Source organism: Heloderma suspectum, chromosome 2 (genome assembly GCF_057233095.1).
Source record: "Heloderma suspectum isolate Gila_16-S chromosome 2, 16-S_ref, whole genome shotgun sequence".
Classification (NCBI taxonomy): Eukaryota; Metazoa; Chordata; class Lepidosauria; order Squamata; family Helodermatidae; genus Heloderma; species Heloderma suspectum.
The window spans coordinates 62,716,280-62,739,849 of NC_139459.1; the positions used below are offsets into that span (position 1 = coordinate 62,716,280).

A 23,570-nucleotide genomic window follows, 5' to 3' on the forward strand; every position below is an offset into this window, starting at 1 on the left:
AGAAAACGCGGGGGAACGGTTCTGCAGTGGTCGAGCCGCAGTGGCGGCGCAGTTGATCGGCACCGTCTTCCGGCTGCGCCTGGAGGAAACGCGAGATGGAGCAGGTTTGCATTCGTTGAGAAAGCACTCTTTCCCTCCCCCGGCAGCGGTTGCTCTTAACTCCATATAAAGCGCACGTGAGAAAGGAAGGGGAACGGGGAGGGGCTGGTCGCAAGGTGTCTAGGGTATTGGAGTCGTCAAGACCGGGAGGACTGCCGGGCGTTGTGGTTTCTGAGCCTGAGCAACGCAGGCGCGCGCGCGCGCACTGGTGCAGATCGCCGGGCAAGGCCCCGTGTGTCGGGCGCCGCCTGGCGGGTGGCGGCAATGGTTGTTCCAGTGCCGTAGCCTTTCGTCGCCGACTTTTCCCTGATTTTTAGCTGCGTTGGGTGGGAGGAATGCCAGTGCCTGGTCCCAAAGCCGAGACAGGAGGGAGGCGGGCAGCTGCCAGAGGGGAGAGGGAAGAATCCTCTTGTATTTGGAAGCTTTTCAAATAATACATTTGTGGGGGCCCGTTTCCACCCCTTACCTCAGGGATGGGGAACGGGTGGCGGCCCAGATGTTGCTGGACTGCAGCTCCCATCCGCCCGAGCCAGCGGTCATGCTATTCTTTTGGAAAGTGATACCTTATTAAAAAGCTACGGAGGGACTTTAAAAATTGTGCTCTTAACCTAGTAGTCATTTTTTGTGCAGTTGGATTTTCATAATACTATGTAATATGGATGAAGTTTTACATTTTCATTTGGTGTGAGGGGCTCAAGTGATAGGGCCTCTTGGATTTCTCTACTGATATTTCAAAATTCTGTACTACAGAACAGTGCATTCTCTGATTTGTGTATGTTATTCTAGTTATACGCTTGGGTTGTTTACAGAACCTGTTTATAATGGCATGGCTCAAACGTAATCTCTGAGCATGAGCAGAATACCTTTCATCACTAGGTAACCATGAACAGCTTGCAGCCTTGGGGGATAAGGGAGAAGAATTTGTGAGGAATCAGACTCAAAGCAGGCAGGAGCAAAAAGAATGACATCACCCTCACCTTTGCAAGCAACAACAGTGTTCTCAATGTGGAAGCTCTCCTACTACTCTCCAGTTCCACATCACAATCCAAACCAATTCATGCAATTATAATTTAAATAGTAAAGAGTATTCACAATTCCAGGCAATTATAATTTAAATAGTAAGGAGTATTCACAATTCCAGGCAGGGTTGAGTGCCAGTGCTAGCAGAGGCAAGGTCCAAGATAGGAAACGCAGTCCAAAATTGGGGGTGGGTGGTGCTGGAAAATCCAGCAGCCCCAGAAAGAGGTGAGAAAAAAAATCTCTAGAAAAAGGCAGGCAGGCACTAACCCTCCCACACCCCTGCTCTCCCAAAAGACAGGTCCCACAGCCAACCAACTAATAAGAACACTACTCAAAACAGTCCACCCTTCAATGTGCAAGGTAGGAGCCAATGGGCTTCGCAAACTGTCTCTAAAAAGGAATTGTTACATGTGTATTTATACAGGCACCAATCCATCAAAGAGTCTTATTGCTCTTTCAAATCTAACACACTGGGAGGTGAGTTCCAGCAGCTCAGCTCTTCAGGTGATGGGCTGGGGCTGCCCACTGATGGCAGCAATGTCAAGGGGTGACCTTAACTGTCAGAATCAAAAGTGATGAGCCTTGGGGCTGAGAGGGAAAGAACATCCACCAGAATGAAGCTGCAATGAGAAAAAAGCCTTGTCATGTGATTCTCGCAGCAAACTCACAGAACTCTTCAATTCCCTTTTCCCCCTTTGTTGTCAGACTGGACAGAGCTCCATAGTACATAACAGAGGAACCTCCTGGGACTGGGCAATGTGGTGCCTGCAGACACCTCCCCCTGCATCTGGAAGGGCTGTACAGATACCTGTGATTTTAAAAATTATTATTTAATTTCTTTCAGTGTAGCTGAGAGCACTTCAAAGTGAAGCACTAGTCTCCAGCCACCTGCCATATTTACTGTTCCCTATGAGTGAAAGTTACAACAGCTGGGATTGTTTGGCTTGGAGAAAAGGCGAGTAAGGGGAGACATGATAGAGGTGTACAAAATTATGCATGGTATGGAGAAAGTAGGGAGACATTTTTCTCCCTTTCTCATAGTACTAAAACCCGGGGTTATTCCATCAAGCTGAAGTGGGAGATTCAGGACAGATAAAAGGAAGTACTTCTTCACACAGTGCATAGCGAAACTGTGGAATTTGCTCCTATAAGACTTAGTGATGGCCACCAATTTGGATAGTTTAAAAGAGGGTTAGACAAATTAATGGAGGCAAGGCTGTCAATGACCTACTAGGCCTGATGGCTATATGCTACCTCCAGTATCAGAGACAGTATGCACCAGTTGCTGAGAAGCATGGGGGGGGGGGTGCGGTTGCACTCGTGTCCTGCTTGTGGGTTTCACATGGGCAGCTGGTTGGCCATTGGTCTGATCCAGAATGACTCTTCTTATGCTTTTATTCTCCTGAAAGCCTCCAGGCCCCATGTGGACCTGGAGACATTCTTCGTTCGGAAATAAGGTTGGTAGGCAGCTGGAGGCCAGCATTTTGCTTTGAACAGCGCCAAACCACCTGGGAAAAAAGGAAGGGAGGGACAGGCCTCATTGGTAAGGAGGAAGGCTTGGAAATGGGAGCAGGGAAAGCAGGGGAAAGTTTGGGGTGACCTGATGAAGTGGGAGAAGAAAGGGGGAAATATGGGGCTGGCTAAGGGTGACCCAAGGAGGTTGGAGGATGAAGCAGAGTGGATGGGCTAGGAAGGGCTTGGGGGGACCTGACATGGGAGAAGAGGAAGGAAAGAGACCAGAGCTAGCAACAGGGAGGGCTGCAGAGAGCAACAGGAGGGATTAGGGAGACACCTCAGTTTGGTGAGGGGAGAAAACAGGGAAGTGTGTGTGTGTTTGAGGAGCAGCCTGAAAAACAGAAATGAGCAATTGGGGTGAATGGATCTTGTGCTGGGGGTGTGGGGTGAGAGAGAGAGGTGTTTTTGGCGATGGTGAGGTGTAATCCTAAATAAGAGAACTATGGCTTCAAAGGGGTGTGTGTGTGTTTTGAGGTTCAGATCTCACCTCTGCTTTTTGTTTAGATTCTTATTTATTTATTTATTTTACTTATATACTGCTTAATATAGTAAAATATCTTAATACAGTAAAGCCCCTGGGAGTTGTAGGACTTTTTTCTGTCTGAACGTGCATAGGATTGTGCCAGTAAGCAATTTACACTCAAATGCATATGTCATACAATAGAACAATATAAAAATAATAAATAATGGAAGACAGTGCAACAACAAAATAGAGCAGTGACATAGTCCATTATAGGCCAGGGAAAGTCTGCATAAACAAATACATTTTCAAAAGGCATTTGAAACTTGCCACAGTTTTTGCCTCTTAAACCACATATGGGAGAGTGTTCCACAGGGCTGGTGCCACTACTGAGAAGGCCTGCTTTTATGATATGACCTGGCAAGATATATTGGTCGTAGAACAACTAATAAGGCCTCCTCTGAGGATCTCAGTGGTTGACTGGGGGGGCGGGGGTGTATGGGTGTGTGTGTATATTTTCTACTGAGCATTTTAAGAACTGTTTTTAGTGCTTTATTGTGCTGGTGGTTTTAATATGATTTTATGTGCTAGAATGATTTCAGTATTTGCTGCTGGTTTGATATTGATTTTATTCTATGCTGTTTTTATTCTTTGTTTAATGTCTGTATTTCATGTTTTTAATGTATTGTACACCACCCAGAGAACTTTGGCTATTGGGTGAATTAAAAGTACAGTAAGGGCGCAATCCTATTCAGATAGGTGGCCGCCACCAAACTAGGAGGTGACCGCTTATCCAATGCAGGGCAGGAGAAGCACGGAGGGGATCGTTCCCTCCGCGTTCCTCCTGCCCTGCATTTTTGGCTGATTGAGGCTGTCTAGCCGCGGGAGGGCTGAGCAGGGAAGAAGGCCGCTGTATGACACAATGGATGTGTCATACAGGCATTTCCGCCCTCCCCGCCCTGGAACGCCCCCCAGAACGCCCCTTTTCAGCCACTCCCCACTCCTCTTGTGAGCGTGGAGGATGGGGCTGTTCTGCGCTGCCTCAGAGGCAGCATGGAAGTGGGGGGAAGTCGGTTCTCTGGGAACCGACCTCGGAGCGCAGGCTCTGAGGTCAGTTCCCGGAAAACCAGATACCCTATGGCTGTCTAGCCACTGTCTAGCAGCCATACGATTGCTTTCTACGTAAGTAAATAAATAAAATATAGGGGAAGGCAATCTGCTAGATATTCTAGTTGTGTTATATGTCAACAACATAGTTCAGTAGCTAATAGGCAGCCAGTGCAGTTCTTTTAACACAGCTCTGTTATGTATATAGCTAGGTATACCACTGAGCATCCCAGCTACTCTATTCTGCACTATCTGGCGCTTCCAAACCAGGTGGAAGGGCAGCCCCAAATAGAGCACAATATAATAGTCTAGTCATGAAGTTACTAGGCTATCTGTCATCACAGTGACTAAGCTATCCGTATCTGGGAATGGGCATAGTTGGTGCACCAAATGAAGTTGGTAATGGGCATTCTGAGCCACTGAGGTCACCTGGCCTGCAGTGACAAGGATGGATCCAGGAGCATCCCCAAACTACATAGCTGTTCCTTCAGAGGCAGCGCAACCCCATCCAGAACAGGTAAGCAACCCAATTCCTGGACTTGGGAACCAGCCACCCATAGCTTCTCTGTCTTATCAGGATTCAGGTTCAGTGCAATTAGCCCTCATCCCGTGAATAACTGTATCCAGGCACCAGTTCATAACATGCCCGGCCTCTCCAGACTGAGATGCTATAGAAAAATAGAGCTGGGTGTTATTACAGACTGAAGACACCTTGCCCCAAATTCTCAATGGCTTCGTATAGATGCCAGACAACACTGGTGACAAGATAGTGCCCTGTGGCGCACCACAGTTCAAATGCCAGGGGGCCAAGGCACAGTCACCCAGTGTTATTCTCTGGAACCAACCCTGCAAGTACTATCCTAAATGTTAGCAGTGGTAATGAATGCCAACTCCATTCTCAAGCTAGGGCTACTGCGCATGCTCATTGGTAGACTGATTCATCTAATTTTTATTAGCATTTTAATACCCCCTCCCTCTGCATTAATATGTGGAGCTGATAATTAAGTGGGCATTTCTTTACAGATTACACAGCTTCCTTCTTCCCGTGTCAAATGTAGTAAAAAAAAGAAAAGAAAAAAGAAATCTGAAGTTGACCTTTCCTTTCTGTTCATATTGAAAACTAGCACATACTTTGTATTTTAAGATAAGACCACTGTGCCGTTTTGGGTTACCATGATACACTGATGTCTATATATGTGACTGTTCACTACATAGTGCCTTTCCTCTCTGCCTCTTATGTATGCTGTTCGACGCACACAGCTGTCTGTTTGTGGAAAGGCTGACAATGAGAAGAGGAGGTCAGTGAAAGGACCCCCCCCACACACACACACACACATATGAAGCAACGTATGCAGGATGGGGTGCAAAGGATTGTGCTTATAGATTTTTTTCAAAATAATTTACCTTGATTTGGTTAAAGTTTTTTTTTTATATAGTTTTGTCCACTCTTGTTTTGGATTTTATTTTATTGAATAAAATATATAATTATTATATAGAGGTCCTCTATGTTTTTTATTTTAATTTTATTCTGTATTATTTATTTAGAAAAATACAACATAATTAATTTTTTGTTTAAAGAACTCATTCTGACGTATTAACTACTTATCATGATGTATGCTTTAAGCTGTATATGGTTTCCGTGGCCAATAGGGTTTTTTCTTATTCCATCATTTCCCCAATAGACCTTAGCTTCAAAAGGGATTTGGAAGTTTCTTGTAAGTTTCCTATTTTAGAAATTTCATGTAAGGGTGGGTTGTGAATGAATGAATGAATGTGCAATCCTATAGCAATGCCTGTAAGCCTCTGAACTCGGAGGCTTACTGGCATCCTATGCAGAGTAGGATGAGGCAATCTTTGCCTCCACATTCCTCCTGCTCTGCATTTTGGCTAGACAAGCTTTTTTGCTCATCTAGCTTGGGCGTGTCAGAGTGGGAAGGAAGGAGACTGGGGCGGGGGGGTTGGATACATCATATACCAGCTTCTCCAGTCCACTGCTTGCCCACTGGCACACACCCTTTACCCCCTCTCTGAAGTCACCTTTGCGACCTCGGAGAACAGCTGGCATGGTTCTTTCCAAGCCAGCTGTGAGGGGGATGGGGAAGGGGCAGGGAGTGCAGATTCCTGGATCTGCAGTCGAGGTGCTGTGTCTGACCTTTGATCCAGGAATCTGAACTATACAATGTCCCCCCAGACTCTGTCTAGGTGCCGTAGTTTTGCTCCCTAAATGTTTTAATACTTTTGGAATGAATTTACCACTTTTGGCTTCTATGTTTTGGAATGAGTTAAAAGCATCTGGCTTATTATTTTGAAGTTAACCTCAATATTAGGCAGTGGACAATTTAAAATATGAATGCAAATAAATGAACATATGCAAGTGAGCAGTACCCATCTTCTTTCTGATGAGGAAAGGTCATCAAATCTTAAATCTTAGACATTAGTAAGATTTACTTCTAGGCATACAGTGTGGGATAGCCATTACATCACAGTGTGACTCCTAGCAGAGAAGGAGCCAAGAACTACTAGGTGCCCCTTCCCCAACCCCCACATCTATGTATTCTGAACCTAATGCCACTTTGGATGCTGTGCCAGTATGTTTACTTCCAGCCAGTTCTTTCCTTATAAATCACAAACCATCTCAAGTTGTTTCCAGCTAAGAGGCCTCTTGGCAAATACGAACGGTGACTCACAGGAACAGTGAAGCCTGGGAAATGCAAGTGAATAGGATTTGCTATGACATTGGCAAGCGTTCACAGCTGGCCTTGCAGCTGAAATTGTCTATGCTATCCATACTGAGATTTTAATAGTCGCCAGTTACACATCTCTACGGACCATCAGGTTCTGCTCACTTCTGGTTGAGTGGTGATTTGGGTGCCTAACTGTGCCTCTTTACTGAAAGCAATGGTTAATTTTGAAGTGCAAGCACTCATCCTGACAGTCCCCATGGCCACATCCCTAAGAGTCTGATAATGTAGGCAGCTGTGTTGATCCATATCAACAACTAGTCCTAACATGTTTTATCTGCACCACGAGCAGGGCTTTTGTAACGCTAATGGGTCTTAATTGCTCATTCAAGACCAAGCCATCCCCAAATATTGAACACTACAATAGGGATAGCTCACAACTAGGGATGTCAGAGGAGGCCGAATGCCAGTGCAGATCTGCAATCTGCTGTTTTATCACACAGGTACCATTGTTAAAATAGTTCTGGAATTCAGTACCTCTGGCTTGTAATGAAAAGGTCTTTTGTGATACAGAGGAATGAAAATAGCTTCTGAAAAAACCTTGTTTTATCTCGCACACTGGCACATGTGTTTCTATGCACTTTTTAAATTGCCAGAGTTTAAGTAAATATTACATGTATTATTTTATCTTGTGCTATTAAATGTGTTTACTTCTCTTGTGCTACAATTCTGTGCTTGCTTACTTGGGAGTGAGTCTTATTTGGGATTGGATTGTTACTTGGGAGTGGGCCTTATTTGGGGTTGGATTGTTAGTTGGGAAGTATTATGCACTGAAAGGGAACACAAGGCACATAAACTGCAGAACTGTCAATTATGTGATTTAGGCTGCAGTCCTGACCTATACCCACTTACCTGAGAGTAAGCCCCATCAAACACAGAGTGAGTAGCTATGTGTAGGATTGCACTGTTACTCTATTGTCTCTTAGGCTGTAGCATTCACTCAGAAAAGCATGATTCACGTTCCCCGTTTTAGCTCTCACTTAAGTTTCTTGTGTGCAACATAAATCCATGTTTTGTAATAACAAAAACTAGAATTATGTATGGTAGGACAGAAGCTAACAATATTTCTTAACAGAGCTGTTACTGATCGGGTGTAACCTGACAAAATGAGGTGATCTCTCAGCACTTCTGATACTGTAGTAAAGTTTGTACTTTTCTCTCCAGTTCAAATTGTATATGCCTTGTGTCTTCTGCATTGCATCCTTTTTCATGAGAAATCCAAGCCTTTGCTTACTTTTTAACAAATAATGCTTGGTCACCGAATGAAAACAGACTGCATTACAAACAACCACCAACCTCTCTCCTACTTCAACCAATATTTAACTTTCTTTCTACAACTACTTTTGAAAGTTGTTGCTATGTTGGATCACTAGAAAAAAACAAACAAAAGGAGCTACTTGATTCATTAGAGCCGTCATGTGAAGGTCTTTAAAAATTGCTCCTTGTGGCACTGCCCATGCATGATATGCCATTCATGTTTAGGGGCTCACCACATGGATCAGTTAATTTAAAACATGTCCACACCGGCACACATGGCCACAAGAGAGGATCTCATACAGTGATGTGATGAAAATTGCCCAGTTCACCTTCTGGATTGACACACACATGAATGGATGAATCCATTCATCTTAGAAGACTTTGGCCTCATTCATAATCGGTGATAGTGAATTTCAGCAAGGTTTTCATATGCTGGATGCTGTTACTCCTGTTTTATTTTTATTTATCTTTTCCTTATATTTTAAATAGGAGAATACTATTTGATCTGTTTTAAATAAATGTATTGTTTGGTTTATAGTACAAAGACTTCATCAGGCACCCATCCCTCTGTTGACTTCATGCCCTGGAGAACTGAATGCAGGTGAATGAACAGCAGCAGTGCATAATGAACTGCAGCTGTCTCTGCGCGCCACACCTGTTTTTGTCCCTCCTTTGTCTTTGTATTGTTAACTAATGGACAAGCCCAACTAATAAGCAAGATGAAATTAACTCCTTAGGTCAGGACTGACTCTGCATTTATGTGAAACAGTGTTAGGGGCCAACAGAATATTGGCAGGTTGACAAGATCAAGGCCAACTTGAGGCCAACTTCTGTCAGTTGTAGGTCCAGCTGACAGTGGCAATACTTGGTATCCAAAGTCTGTTTCAGTGCTTCATATAAGGCAGGATTCCAGGGCCAGCACAAGAACTCATGCTGCCTGAGGTGGGAGGTTGCGTCACCAGCTTCTCTTCTCTGCTCCCACCCCAGGCCATGCGACAGCGGTGGCAGCCCCCTGTTTGCTTCCTCTTCCCCTCCCTCCACCCCAATGATGGTGCTGGTGGTAGCAGCTGGGTCCTCCTCCCTTCAACCCCGCCTCTGCCCTCTCTTGTCTCCCCATGGTGATGGCCTTCCCCTCCTCCATTTGAGGATAGCAGCAACCCCCTCTCCCTCCCCCCCGTGGCGGCTGGCACACCACAGCCCTCTCTCCTCCCTCAATTCCCTGCTTGAGGGGTCCCTCCTCAGAGTGAGGCATTGGTGGGGAGGTGAACCTGGAGACTGTTCTGTGCCACAGCAGAACAAGCGAACTCCAGGGCCACCTCTCCACTAATGCCTCACTCTGAGGAAGGACCCCTTTACAGTGAGGCATTTGCGATGCGCTCTCTTCAGAGCCATGCTGGCTGCCTTCTCTTCTGAGCATCTGACGGCGCTTCCCAGACATTATACTCCCTGATAATCCACCTGATGCCACACTCTGAGGCATTGGGCAGATGGCGCTCCACAGAGCTGTGTCAGCCACTTGCCACAGCAGGAGAGCGGCCAGCATGGCTTTCTGGAGCGCAAGATGGAGCGTGCAGTTCTCCTGTCAGTAGCATCCACTGCCAGAACGGGGGCATTCACCGTACCTCATGGAAGGGCTGGCCCTGCAGACATCTTCTGGCCAGTGGTGTTCTACCCTCCGGGGATGTTTTTTTTACATTGATTGGTTACAGATTCTGAGTTGCTGATAATTCTGCAGTTCAGTTCTACACGTACAGGGAGAATCTTTCAGATGCAAGGAGCTCTCATGTCCTTATAGGGTTCCCCCATTTTCTTCAGTGAGGGTCATCTGCTTCATGCATGCTAAGGCTCAATCCCTGGCATCTCCAGGTAAGCCTGGGAAAGATCCCTGCCTGAAACCATGGAGAACTGCTGCCAGTCATTGTAGATGAGCCTGAGCTAGATGGACTAATGGCCTGACCCAGTACACGGCACCTTCCTAGGGAAGAGTGCCCTCTGTTCAAAGGATATTGAAACCAACCCCACAGGTGCTCGGTGCACTTGTCAGTACACAGATAGAGTTCTAGGTTAGGGACAAGTTGTTTGTCTGTGAGTGTATTTTCTTTTTAGCAGCCACCATTCCTGAATAGTGGTCAGCTGCTAGGTGGCAATACTTGGCATCCAAAGTCTGTTTCAGTGCTTCATATAAGGCAGGATTCTAATGAAAACAGTCAAGGGAATGGAGCATATACAAGAAACTAGTTGACTTGAAAAGATTAAAAAATGAACAAACACTGCTAAGAACCTGGAATTAGTGGGCTTCTCTAACAAGAGTCCCTGAAAAGAATGGGTTGTAACCAACAATGGCTATTTATTTATTTATTTATTTATTTATTTATTTACAATATTTGTATACTGCTCCACATCCAGGATTTCAGGCTGCACCATTTCCAGGGAGAAGACTGCCAGGTTTTACTCCATGTACTCTGTAGAGATATGGCACTTGCATTCGCTACTACGATGGGAGAAGAAAGTACCAAAACAGATTCACAATGCTGCTGCTTGTCCTGACTGGTGGGAGAAGACAGTAGGCTTCCTATTTTCAATGCCCAGGACAGGTGGTGGTAGATTTGCCCCAGTACTTGCTTTTGTTGTTGTTGTAGAAAAGCAATTCAAACATTGTATTAATACATTTAAGGCAAAGGTTAAGCTTACACCTGAGAGGTGTGTGGCCCTTAGGAGAAAATGCATGGTGTGTATTACCTTGTGTAATGCCTTTTGACAGTTTTATGGCCCTATAAATCTGGCCTGAACAACTTGAGACCTCCGCACAGCTGAACGCAGCTTACCAGCCGTGTGTTGTGGTCTGCCAAGGGCTTGACACCTCCCCTTCCCCATTTTTGCAGACCCGGGCAGGCAGAAAAAAACAGGAGGTGTGTTGATGTCCTAGTGAACCACTCTACATGGCTGGTTGCTCACATATTGTGCAGACGTGCTATAAATTGTGACTTCAGTACAGGTATGACTTTCTTGTGTCCATGAAATTATTTTTTAGTGTCATGTTAATTTTTAATATAGTGTTTTTCCTCTTGCTTGTAGAATATTAATGAGGACAGCTCAATCAAAACATCTAAAACAAAGTTACCCAGCAGTCCAGTTTGTGTTGGCAGAGAAGATGATCTAAAACAACAACAAAAAGCAACAGCTACTGTCCATGACAGAGAAGTTGTTATTTTCTACCATGATGAAAGGTTTTATGCTCTGGATTGCCGCTGTTACCGTAAGAATTTTGCAGAGGATGTATCTTGATGTTTGTTGAACAATTTTACTTTTATCTAGATTGAGTAAGAACATAACAAGAGCCCTCCCGGATCAGACCAAAGCGTTTATCGAATCCAGTATTCTATTCCCATAGTGGCCAACCAGATGCCTGTGGGAAGCCCACAAGCAGAACATGAGTGCAATGGCACTCTCCTGCTCATGTTCTCTAGCAACTGGGATTCAGAGGCATACAGTATCTGATAGAAAAAGTAATATTCTGTTCAGGACTAGTAGCCACTGACAACCTTATCTTCCATTAATTTGTCTAATCCCCCTTTAAAGTTGACCAAGTTAGCCGCCATCACTACAACTTGTGGAAGCACATTCCATAGTTTGACTCTGCATGGTGTGAAGAAGTACTTCTTTTGTCTATCCTGAATCTCCCACCATTCAGCTTCAGTGGATGACCCTGTGTTCTAGTATTAGGAAAGAGGGAGAAAAACCTCTTCCTATACACTTTCTCCTTATCATGCATAAATGTATACGCCTCCATTATGTCATCATCCACTCCCCGCACGCACTCATCTTATTTGGAAGCTAAAAAGCCCCAAATGTGTTCCCCGGCAACTAGAGTCAGTGACTACTTCTGGTAACATATAGCCATCATGGCTACTATCTCTAATTGGATAGCGACAGCCTAGCCATGGTGATCCATGTGCTGGTAACCTCACGATTAGAGCGCTGTAATGTGCTCTATGTGGGGCTGCCCTTGTGTCTGGTTCAGAAGCTACAGCTAATACAGAACTCAGCAGCTAGGGTGCTCACTGGAACACCCAGCTCTCTCTTTTAAAAGAACTGCGCTGGCTGGCTATCAGCAACCAAACCATGTTCAAGGTTATGTTATTGTCATATAAAGCCCTAAGCAACTTGGGACCACGATATCTAGCAGACCACCTTCCCTTATATATACTCAGCTGACCTCTAAGAACATCAGTGGAGGCCTTGTAGGTCATTTGGAAACTAATGGAATGTTGTCACATAATACCTTGATGACAGGCCTTCTTGGTAATGGCATCTACCCTTTGGAAAACCCTCCCGCATGCACTTCAGGTGGCAGAAAATGCAGTATATTCGAAAGATCTCATGAAAATGCCCTTGTTCACCCACGCTTTCCCTGGCTTGAAATTAACGTGATCATGCTACTCCATCTTGCTGCTCCTTGCGTTGCTCTGTACTATTGTTGTAATTAGAATTGTTTTTAATATTGTATTTGAAATGTGATTTTAATATTTATATGTAAACTGCTTAAAGATTGTATTACATTAAGCGGTATAGAAGTATCGAAAACAAACAAACAAATAAATGAATTCATATTCTCTTCTTTTAACAGATGCAGGAGGTCCTTTACATCTTGGGGAAATAGAGGTATGGAAGAACAGTAAAATCTCACTTGGCTGGCCAGTGTAATGTCCAAAACCTTCAGATAAATGGAGAGCAATATTTACATATAGTTACAGTAACAGAGCAAAGACAGATAACTGCATGACCAGACAGAACATTTAGTGCAGGGGTGCAGAACCTCTTTCAGCCAGAGGGCTGAATTCCGTTTTAGAGAAGCACTCGAGGGCCACATTCCAGTGGTGGGCGGGGCCGAAGACAGAAGGGGTGGAACCAGAAATGTCAGCATATTTCATCTTACAGCTCTCGCTGCTGGTAACTAAGCCTTAGGAGAGGCATTTCAACCTTTTAGAAGTGGGAGGGGGACTGCACAAAAGCCAGGAAACCACCAAAAATTGGTGGTTGGGAAAAGGGAATGGGGCATTGGGAAAGGAGCATTGGCTTCTGGGGAACCCAGGAGCACCAGATTGGGATCCCAGGCAGGCTAAATTTCCCCCCTTCCTGAGGTTTTGCATCCGATTTATTACATTCCATGAATAAGGGTCAAATTATACATTACTTCCTGCCACATTTATTCAGAAGAATGGAGATGTACCTAAGGGTGAATCAGTACTAAACCTCTTTCTAATTAACAATACATGAGGCTCTCCAAGGCAGGAAAGCAGGGTGGACCTTTTGAGATTCCCACAGCGTTTTGCAGATTTTCACTTACATTTCTTAGGGAGCAATCCTATGGCACCTAGACAGAGTTGGGGGGGGGGGGGCACAGGATATTTAGGATTCCTGGATCTGAGGTTGGAGAGAGTGTTCCAACCTCAGAGCCAGGAATCTGAGCTCCCTGTCCCCTCCCCCTCCCTGCCAGCATGGAGATAACTGCGCCAGGTGCTTTTCCGAGCTTGCAAAAGCAACCTCGGAGAGGAGGGAAAGGGAGTGTGCTGGTGAGCAGGGAGGGGACGCCAGTGTACAATGTATCCTCAGGCTTCCCCAACCTCCTTCCCTCTTGCTGCGATGGGCGAAACAGCCTATCTAGCCAAAACACAGAGCAGGAGGAACATGGAGGCAAAGACTGCCTCCACCACTCCTCCTGCTCTGCATCCTCATAGAATTGCACCCTAAATCTAGTGCTCCTGCTAGAGCAGTGTGAAGGATTACGGGCGTGCTGAGTGGGATTCTTCTGGTGTATACATGTTACTGAGATTTCTAAGATAGTAAATGTCATTTTTTTCCTTCCCCATGTGTGTTTAGGACATCAATGGACAGTTGTGTATTATTTGTCCGTGGCACAAGTATAAAATAACTCTGGCTACTGGTGAAGGATTATATCAAGCAATTAACCCCAGGGAACCATCTTTATCACCAAAATGGCAATCAAAAGGAGTAAAACAAAGGACTCATAAAGTTACTGTGGACAATGGAAATGTTTACGTGACTCTTTCAGATTTAGCTGAGAGTATAGATTCCGATTACTATGCTGAGAACTACAAAAAGATGATAAATTATCCTAAGAAAAAATAACATCTTGTGTGCTTCATAGTAACAGGCATAAAACTAAAGTAACTTTGCTGTCTAGAGAACACTCCATTTCTGGGTGATGATATGAAGTTGAGTTATGTTTAATAAGAGTATAAACAAACATCTAGACCAGGGGTGGCCATCTTTTGGTCCTCCAGATGTTTTGGCCTACAACTCCCATCAGCCCTAGCCAGCATGGCCAGTGGTGAGGAATAATGGGAGTTGTAGGCCAAAGCATCTGAAAGGCCACAAGTTGTTCACCCCTGCTGTAGTCAGAGAGTCTGTCTGTCTGTCTCGAAACTGAATTGAACAAGTCAGAAAATTTACATTGGTCCAGTTGAAATGTAAAACTTCTAGCCATTAAGTGTCTCACCTTGAAGGTACCAAAAATGCTCAAAAAGTATTATGATGTTAAAATATTATCAAGAGATGCTATTTTTATATGCTAATCATATGATTGTTAAAATTATAGTTGGGAAACTTTGATTCTTTTTCTTGCGCTTAATCCAAGCCTTCCCAAAATAGTCACCAAGGTTCATGACGAATAGTGTTCCAGTTGTGTGGTTATTTTGTAGCACCATAAATCAGCCTGGGTGTGAGGCAGGCTGCAGATGGCCAGCTTTTGCTAAATGCAACTCAGCAAGAGCCCAGCTCACCTATATTAGCTGGAAGCCACAGACTGCTTTTCAACCAAATAGGCTCTGCTGATGGCATAGTTAGAAGCAGCTGGGCTCCTTGGAGTTTGGCCCTGTCTGTTTCCTGGCAGGCAGAGAGAGGTGTGCAATTTTTGTGGAGTGTGGCTGAAGAATTGCAAGAGATACAGTACATGCATCAGAGGGCTTCTATGTAGCAATAAGGAGGGGGTGTGCTGTATGCACACACAAACACACCCTGCTTATCTGATATGATTTCATTTTCACAATGTGATGCTCAGGGATCTGACACACTGTTGTTTTATCATGCTTAAAAAGGTAAAGGTAAAGGTGTCCCCAACCAGTCGTGTCCGACTCTAGGGTGCGGTGCTCATCCCCGTTTCTAAGCCGAAGAGCCAGCGCTGTCCGAAGACGCTTCCGTGGTCATGTGGCCGGCATGACTGAACACACTGTTGTTTTATCATGCTTATGCTTGTCTTAATAAATGTGCAAAATTACCAGTTATGCATGGACCCCTGGAAAACATAAGTGTTTAACTCTTGGCTTCTGTATGCACCACTAAGTTATATTGAAATGTTTCTGAAGCTTTCATTAGAAATATAGAAGAATGTTAAACACAAAAAAAGTTTGTAGGGAATATATTGTAGTTTATTTGTAAGGAATTATTTTATCTGGTTTTTTGTTTTGTTTTTCTGTTAAAACATTTCCTCATGTGCCAACCACTGGTTCACAAATGGTAGAAACCCATTCCGTGTTTGACTGTTTAGTCGCATGTGGCATCCCCACACCAGAATTGCAAGCCCCTGGTAGCTGCTGGAATGGATGTAGAGATGCTACAGGATATTGGTCCAATGCATCTAGTAAGAGCTTTCAAAGGTTATGTTGCCACACAAGAGAACTTTTCAGCAGCAACCACATGGGGTCTGTAACATTTAATCAGGTCTTGAATTTCTGGTAAGCAAGACAATATGTCCTCTTCTAGCTGCAAACAGAGCCCTTTTCTTCTGTTATACAGAATCTGTGTACGGGAAAGAGTTTGTGAGCAACAAAGCCCCCTTTACACAGTAGCTTTGGATAAGCTTGGCACTCGCTGTTGTGTAGGTGGGGCTTTTAAGAGCAATCTGCCCTTCATACATAATATGTGGTTAGCTCACTGGCCAGTAAGATTCTAGAAGGAAAACATACACACATACACACCCACACACAGAACCAAACTCCTGCACTGCCCTTAATTTTATGACACTTCTTTTGGAGTTACAAGTTCTGGAACTGTGTTCTAGAGTAGCACTGAGTTTTGTTTTAAACTAAGTCTGTGAGAAACCAGTAATATATGCATATTAGAAGAGTGAATTAAGAGGCAAAAGCCTCTGAAACTAGGACTTTCCTGTATAGATCGGCCAGGATAAGTTCTGAGTGTGTTTAGGAAAGTAATACCAATGTACAGCAGGGGTGGGCAACCTGGTGCCCCTCCAGATGTATTGGACTATAACTCCCATCAGCCCCAGCCAACAAAACCATTGGTCAGGGATTATGGGAGCTGTAGTCTAAAACAAGTTTGTCTATCCTTGAAATAGCATAAGCTATTTTCCTGTCAGCAGTTCCAAAACGGCCTTGTAATCAGCCTCGGATGGCCTTCTCTCTCCCATCAGCCAGGACAGCTAGACTGGTGGGGATGAGGGAGAGGGCCTTTTCTGTGGTGGCCCCCACTCTGTGGAACTCCCTCCCTAGGGAACTCCGCCATGCCCCCTCTTTAATGAGCTTCCGTCATGCATTAAAAATGTAGTTGTTCAGGCAGGCATTTGGGGTGGGTTACGGTATTTTAGGAAATGTTTTTATTGTAGAATTTTATTGTTTTAAACTGTTTTATTGTCCATCGCCCAGGGTGGCTGGGTGACCAGCCAGATGGGCGATTAATAAATTTAATAATAAAGAAATAAATAAAGTAATTATCAGCCACTTATTAAAATCTTAGTAAGTCTTCATCTTTTAACTTTATTTTTACTACTTAAAACATTAGATGTTGGCATACCACATGTTACGACAGATATTAACTTTAGTTCAACTTTTTGGAAAAGTGTGTTTCTTGCATGAGGAAGACCTTTTAAAAATCAAAATCATGCACGCTGGTGCTGTCAAAATGGTTTTCAGTGTTTTGAAGCTCAAGATAATTCAGTAACCTTTACATGTAATGTGGCATCATGGAACATACACAAGTTACTTGGTTACTTTCCATTAGGTAAGGAACACTGACACGCTAAGCTTTTTTGCAGCCTAGAGACTGCCTGTAAATATGTATATGTATGTGTGTGTGTGTTTGTGTGTGTGTGTGGTTTGCACTTGCTTGATGGAAAAAGATTACCATCTTCACATATTTGGGTATTTAATAAAACAGTCTGTGCACAGGCCAAAAGATCACAGCTATGCATACTCTATAACGGAGCGTTACTGTTCATTTTCTTGATCCACTGCTGCAAGCAGTGTATGGATGCTTCCACTGATTGGTAGCGCCTTCACAGCAAACTCTGAAGAACTCTGGGGCGAAGTTGTAGAGTTTTGTGCTGCTTCATTGGCTCTAGGAAATCCATCTGCATCAACGCCATCACTGCTGCTTTCCCTGGAAGCACCGTCTGTTTGAATGAGGTTTTTTATTTTTCCCAGCATTTTATTGATAGAGACCGCCTGTAAAAAGAAGACATACATTTTTCTTTAAAGTAATTGAGTGGTTTTTATATTATGTATTTCTGCCAAACAGAATCCAGACACTTTGTGATGTGGTACTAGTAGAGTGCATTAATTACATCAACATACCAGGTAGCAGGAAATATAAGATCATGATGGGGATGAGGAGAATAGATTCACAGTTACTTTTTCCTTTTGATATCTGAAGACTTCCTGGCTATCTGCCCCAACTCGAGGTGACAGAAAATAGTCAGCTAGTGGAAATAAAAATGTGTGGGGTTTTGAGTCCACCCTTCGAACCATTTGGTTGAGGATGACTGGGCAACAGTTTTTATTCTAAATGTTTCTCATAAATGGTGACAGAACTGACAGTTGGATCATCCTATTTATATTAGCATTGCAAGCCCCAGGTGTGCAACATAACAATTTAAAAAACACACAAGCCTGTGTTTAATGTTAAATATGTAAGAGTACTGGTGAGTCCAGTGGAATTACTTTACGTGCCAAAAGTTAAGCTTCTGCTGAATTGCTTTGGTGGACCTAGGCTCTTGAGCAACTCCTGAACTAAGCCTGTGTGATGCTTACAGTGCAGCCATAACTAACTGCACAGTGTAAATTCCATCAATGGTACTGATTTCCATTTAATGGATTTAGGAGTACCAAAGGAGTACCTATGTTGTCCACAATTCAGTTCCTACAGTGGCCCATTGGATGCATAGGGGAAGTCCACAAGCAGGACATGATTGCAATGGCTATTCTCCTGCTCATATTCCCCAACAACGTGTCCAACTCTATCCTTTTAGAGGTATTATGACTGGAACTGTACACAGTATTCCAAGTGTGAATTCTGGGCCTCTAATGTATTCTGTTAAGACAGTCAGAGCCAAACTAGATCTCTCTCTCTCTCTCACACACACACACACACACACGTATGTTACCCTCCCCTACTGGTCCATTTCCTGCCTCCCTAAATAAACATCTTTGGCTATGTGAAGTTGGGAGAGGGGATTATTTTCTCTGCTTCACCTTAGTCTACTCTCAAAGTCGTTTTTCCTTCCAGATGAAAAGGCTGCAGGAGAGCAAGTTACAAACATTCACATTTAATGTCTAGTATCACCCTAATGGTCTTATTAGAAGATTTTGGTGGCACAGGATTATTTTAAAAGGGTGAGCAGAGTGCAGCTCTTAGTGGTAGTGTACTGGAGCTAGACCCCACTACAATGTTATTGGCTACTGAACTACTGGTTATTGAGAAAGAAATCTGTTCCTCTTACAGCAAGGGTGGACAACTTGTGGCCCTCCAGATGTTTTGGCCTACAACACCCATTAGTCCTAGCCAGTATAGCCAATGGTAAGGGATGGTGAAGGTTGTAGTCCAAAACATCTGGAGGGCCACATGTTGCCCACCTCTGTTTTACAGGTTAGAATCTCTAGACTAGAATACTACTGCATTCTCTAGAGTAGGTGGACAGAAGGTAGATTAGGTCAAATTCCTGAGCTGAGAATGTGCTCTTAGATACCGTGTTCCTTAATTACTAGGGCTGTGCGCCACTTCAATCCAAAGCCTGAATAATGAGGCAAAGCAGGCTGAGTCACAAATGTAACAAATAAATCATTTTGTTGATAAATGAGATATTTAACACTGAAAGTTCTACAGCAGGGGTGTTAAACCTCAGGGTCCCATGGGCCAAATCCAGCTCAACTGGGGTCCCAACCCAGTTGTCTGAGGTTCTGCAGGCCCACACCTCTTTCCCCTTACCACTGATAGTTTGGTGGTTTCCTTGCTTTTCCCCATTCTCCCCCCGTTCTCTCCTAAAGCTTAATTACTGTCAGTAAGAGGTTTACACTAAAATATGTTGGCACTTTAAATATTTCTGGTATTTTTTGGGCCCACCCCCTTTTGCCTTCAGCCCTGCCCACCACTGGACTGTGGCCCCCGAGAGCTTCTTTGAAATGGAATTCAGCCCTTGGGCTGAAAGAGATTCGACACTTGTTCTACAAGTTAGTAATAAATGGTTCTCATTATTTGCTGAGAATAACATCCTATTTGGCAAGAGGAAGCATGAGAGGAGGAGGATCGTAATAATGGTATTTACTAACTTACCAGATAAATTAGTGCTGCATAAGAAACGCACATTAAACCGGTGAGCGCTGTCTTTGCTGGATAGGAAATGACATCATAAAAGAACATTGTTTTGTCCTGAAGAGAGAAAAGAGTCAAGTAAGGCATTCTTCGGTCACATTAAAAGTTGGTGGGCATGATCCTTTCAAAGCTGAGCACTTTTAAATCCCATTGATTTGAAACATGCTTATATCTTTTGCATTGAAATCTGTGGGACAAAGGGTAGTATCCAATGCTAGTCCTACTTAGAATAGACCCATTGAAATAAATGGATCTTAAGTTAGTCATGTGCCACTCTTTTCAATGGATCTACTGTATGCAGGATTAACATTAGATACTACACAAAGTGCTTAACTTTGGATGGATCGTAAGTATAGGTCATCTCAATCCTAAGTATATTTCATGGCAGTAGTTCTTACTGATTTCAATAGAACCTAAGGCTGCAATCCTATGCATAGTGGCCTGGGCATAAGTCATATTGAACTCGGTGGGACTTACTTCCTAGTAAACATGTGTAAGAGATGAAACACGCATCTGATAAAGTGGTCTCCAACCCACAAAGCCTATACCATAGCCAATGGTAGTCTTCAAGGTGCTAAAAGACTCTCTTTTGGTTTGGCTGTAGCAGACAATTGTCACACCACTGACCCATCCTTGGGCTTATTTATTTATTATTTATCCCATTTTGATATGACCCAATAGCCAAAGCTCTCTGGGTGGCTCACAATGATTACAACTATAAAATGCAACATGATAAAACACAGTATAAAACGTTAAAACTTTAAAACTACAGTATAAAACCAAAATAAACAACCAGCAGAGTAAAGATTCAAAATACCGTAACAGATTTAAAAACAACAGAAACGGAAAGACAAAAATGCCTGGGAAACAGAAGGTCTTCCTGGTGCCGAAAAGACTACAACACAGGTGCCAGGCGAGCCTCTCTGGGAAGGTCTTCCACAACTGGGGTCCCACAATGGAAAAGGCTGTCTCCTTAGTAGCCACCTGCCTCACTTCATTTGGAGTTGGATCTAGATTCAAGCTAGATCAACTGCAGTGGTGGAAGTGGACTCCCTCACCACCTCCTTCCCACAGCAGCCCCTCAAGCCCCCAGAAAATGCTAGATAGGAAGTCAGGAGACCTTGCTGAATGGGTTAAGTTGTAGTTTAGGGGGAAAACGGGGATCTCCAAAAATTGGGCGGAGGGACCTTCCACGTGCAGAGCCCTTCCTATCACAGAAAACAGATCCTGGATCCAACTCGAGCTTGGTAAATGTCTATTCTGGAGAGAGGAGCCTTTTTTTCTATGTAAGGCCATAGAAACTCCATTGGGGTAAACTCCGCTGGGGGCTGTAGCCAATGGTGGGCACAGCCAGAGCATACTGCTTTCTCTGTCACCCCATCTCTCTTTTTCTATCCCCCACTCCATTAATACAGGTGTGAAATAATCGTTTATGGAGGGCTTCCCCCCCACCCTGCTCTATCTGTCTGTTTTGGCACTTTATTTTATTTATTTATTTATTTATTTATTTAGGGCACAATCCTATGGCCGCTAGTCAGTGGGCACTGACCTCCACCCCCTCCTGCGCCACCTCGTAGGCAGTGCAGATCGGCCCCGCGCTCATAAGAGCAGCACGGAGCAGGGGAAACGGGGCATTTCTGGGGGTAGGCCAGGGCAGGGAGGTCGGAAGTGCCAGTATAACCCTTCCTATGTGTCGTCCAGCCCCCTCACACACACACTCTGAGGTCCTGCAGCTAGACAGCCAAAATTGGCTGTCTAGCCGTGAAAGCAGGGCAGTAGGAGTGTGGAAGAGATCTGCTCCTCACCACTCCTCCCACCCTGCAGTGGATAGGTAGTCACCCCTGGGGTTGGAGGCAATTGTCGATCTGCATAGGACTGCTCCCTCCAAGCATTTATAGCCCACCCTATATCATCAAGATTTCAGGGCAACATACAGATACAATCAATTTAAACAGTATAAAACAATAAATAAGTTAAACAGCTAAAAACATATTAAACATGAAACCAGCTAATACCAATTAAAATCTAAACCCCGAAAATAGTTAAAACAGTGTGCTCCTTTAGGGAATGTGTTTAGCCCTCAGAGGCTTTGGTAAAAAGCCATGTTTTTACTTGGTGCCAAAATGCGACCAATGTCTGCACCAATTGGGCCTCCAAGGGGAGGGCATTCCACAACCAGGGGGCCACACCAGAGAAGGCTCTCTCCCATGTCCCACAATAGTGTATGTCTTGCACTGGTGGGATGCAGAGGAGAGCCCCTCAAAGAGAACTCAGTCCTCAGACAGGCATATAGGGAGAAGCACTCCCTCAAATACTTGAGGTCCCAAGCCATTTAGGGCTTTAAATGTCATCACCAAAACCTTGAATTCTGACCGGAAGCGTATTGGCAGCCAGTGCAATTCCTTTAAAACTGGTGTTATATGTTTTTTACAAGATCTTCTGGTCAGTAGTCTAGCTGCTGCATTTTGCACTAGCTGCAACGTCTGAGTCGTCTTCAAGGGCCGCCCCACGTAAAGTGCATTGCAATAGTCTAATCGGGAAGTTACCAGTGCATGTACTACTATGGCTAGGTTATCTCTGTTCAGGAAAGGCCATAGCTGGAGGATCAGCTGAAGCTGTCCCCAAGTACTCTGCACCACAGAGCTCATCTGGAGTCCTCCATCTCTCTGTCCTCTCTGCATGATGCAGTGCACAGAATTAGTCTGTGGATTCTTCTCCTCTTCCCCAGGTCTTGGGGGTGGGGGGGCTGTAATGGCCCCAGGAGTGTAACAGTTTTAGAGGGGCCTAGAGATCCATAATGCATGGCTTAGGTTCATTATAAGTGCAATTTCCTTGCTAGTGGGCCTCTGAGCATGTGAGATGAGTCAAAGGTTGATAGTACAGCCTCAGCACATTCCAGGCTAACGAAGGCTAGTATCTTATCAGGGTCTAGGATGTGCCTGAGAAGTGAGGCTATGTTTATGCCAAGCTACAGGTAGCTGTGCTGGGAAAGTTCTGATTGTTTTCCCTCTGCACAAGTACTGTTAGCCTATGCTGGGAATGAACGCTAATTAACGCTTGCTGCTGTCATGCTGCCTCACTGCTGACGTGTATGGTATAAAAACCATTGTACCCCTTGGCTCTGGGTTCAGAGAAGCTGTCTGATCCAACCATTGGGCATGCCTGTGTGCTGTAAGTACTCAGTAAAGTCACCTTGTAAGCAAACCTGGATCTGGCTTATCACTATCTCGGCACCTCCAAACCTTAGCAGCCCACGGCTGGGGCATTCAGGGGCTGATAGTTATCAGGACATACACAGCTGATGCAGTTTGCATTTTTAACATTCTGAAGACTTCTCATCACCGGGTAGTTTTGCACTGACTTTCTCAGCTGGAGAAGGCAGGGATTGAAGCTGGGACCCTCTACATGCAAAGCCCGCATCACTTAACTATGGCCCCATCAGAAATAATTGGGCTGCATGTGTATCTAGGAATGTGATCGCAATTCCCATTTCCAATTTTATACCTGCCAGTCTTTGAATTTTATATTATTATTTGGACTTTATCAAGAAGCCTAAATCCAGAGCACAGGCTTTCAGCAGCCAGTACAGCAGTCTCCAGGGCAGTGTACATCTGCCTATTACTACTTTTTGTACTTTTCCTCCTTCTAAATCAGGAAATGCAGGGAAGATGGAATGAGTAAATACAGCTCTTTATAGGCATTCTGCTAAGTGGAGCAGGGAGAACTGGAACAATGGAAAACAGAAGGCA

The 23,570-nt window shown here is 44.3% G+C and overlaps 2 protein-coding genes across 2 annotated transcripts in view; one reads left to right on the plus strand and one right to left on the minus strand.

Moving 5' to 3' along the window:
• RFESD (Rieske Fe-S domain containing) lies at positions 1-18,599 on the plus strand. The gene is made up of 4 exons (XM_084833690.1): positions 1-104; positions 11,275-11,455; positions 12,827-12,861; positions 14,080-18,599. The coding sequence occupies exons 1-4, from the start codon at positions 96-98 to the stop codon at positions 14,347-14,349; spliced, it is 495 nt and encodes a 164-aa protein (XP_084689816.1). The 5' UTR covers positions 1-95; the 3' UTR covers positions 14,350-18,599.
• Positions 17,442-23,570, minus strand: part of SPATA9 (spermatogenesis associated 9) — a 16,663-nt gene continuing 10,534 nt past the window's right edge. Inside the window, exons 4-5 of the mRNA XM_084829651.1 lie at positions 19,783-19,878; positions 17,442-17,678 (exon numbers count right to left, since the gene is read on the minus strand). Coding sequence (XP_084685777.1) covers positions 17,442-17,678; positions 19,783-19,878 — 333 coding nt within the window. The remainder of the gene's footprint in view (positions 17,679-19,782; positions 19,879-23,570) is intronic.

Coding starts and splice junctions, on each gene's coding strand:
- RFESD (XM_084833690.1), top strand. Junction 11,456..12,826: donor TCTGGATTGCCGCTGTTACC/GTAAGAATTTTG, acceptor TTCTTTTAACAG/ATGCAGGAGGTCCTTTACAT. Junction 12,862..14,079: donor TACATCTTGGGGAAATAGAG/GTATGGAAGAAC, acceptor ATGTGTGTTTAG/GACATCAATGGACAGTTGTG.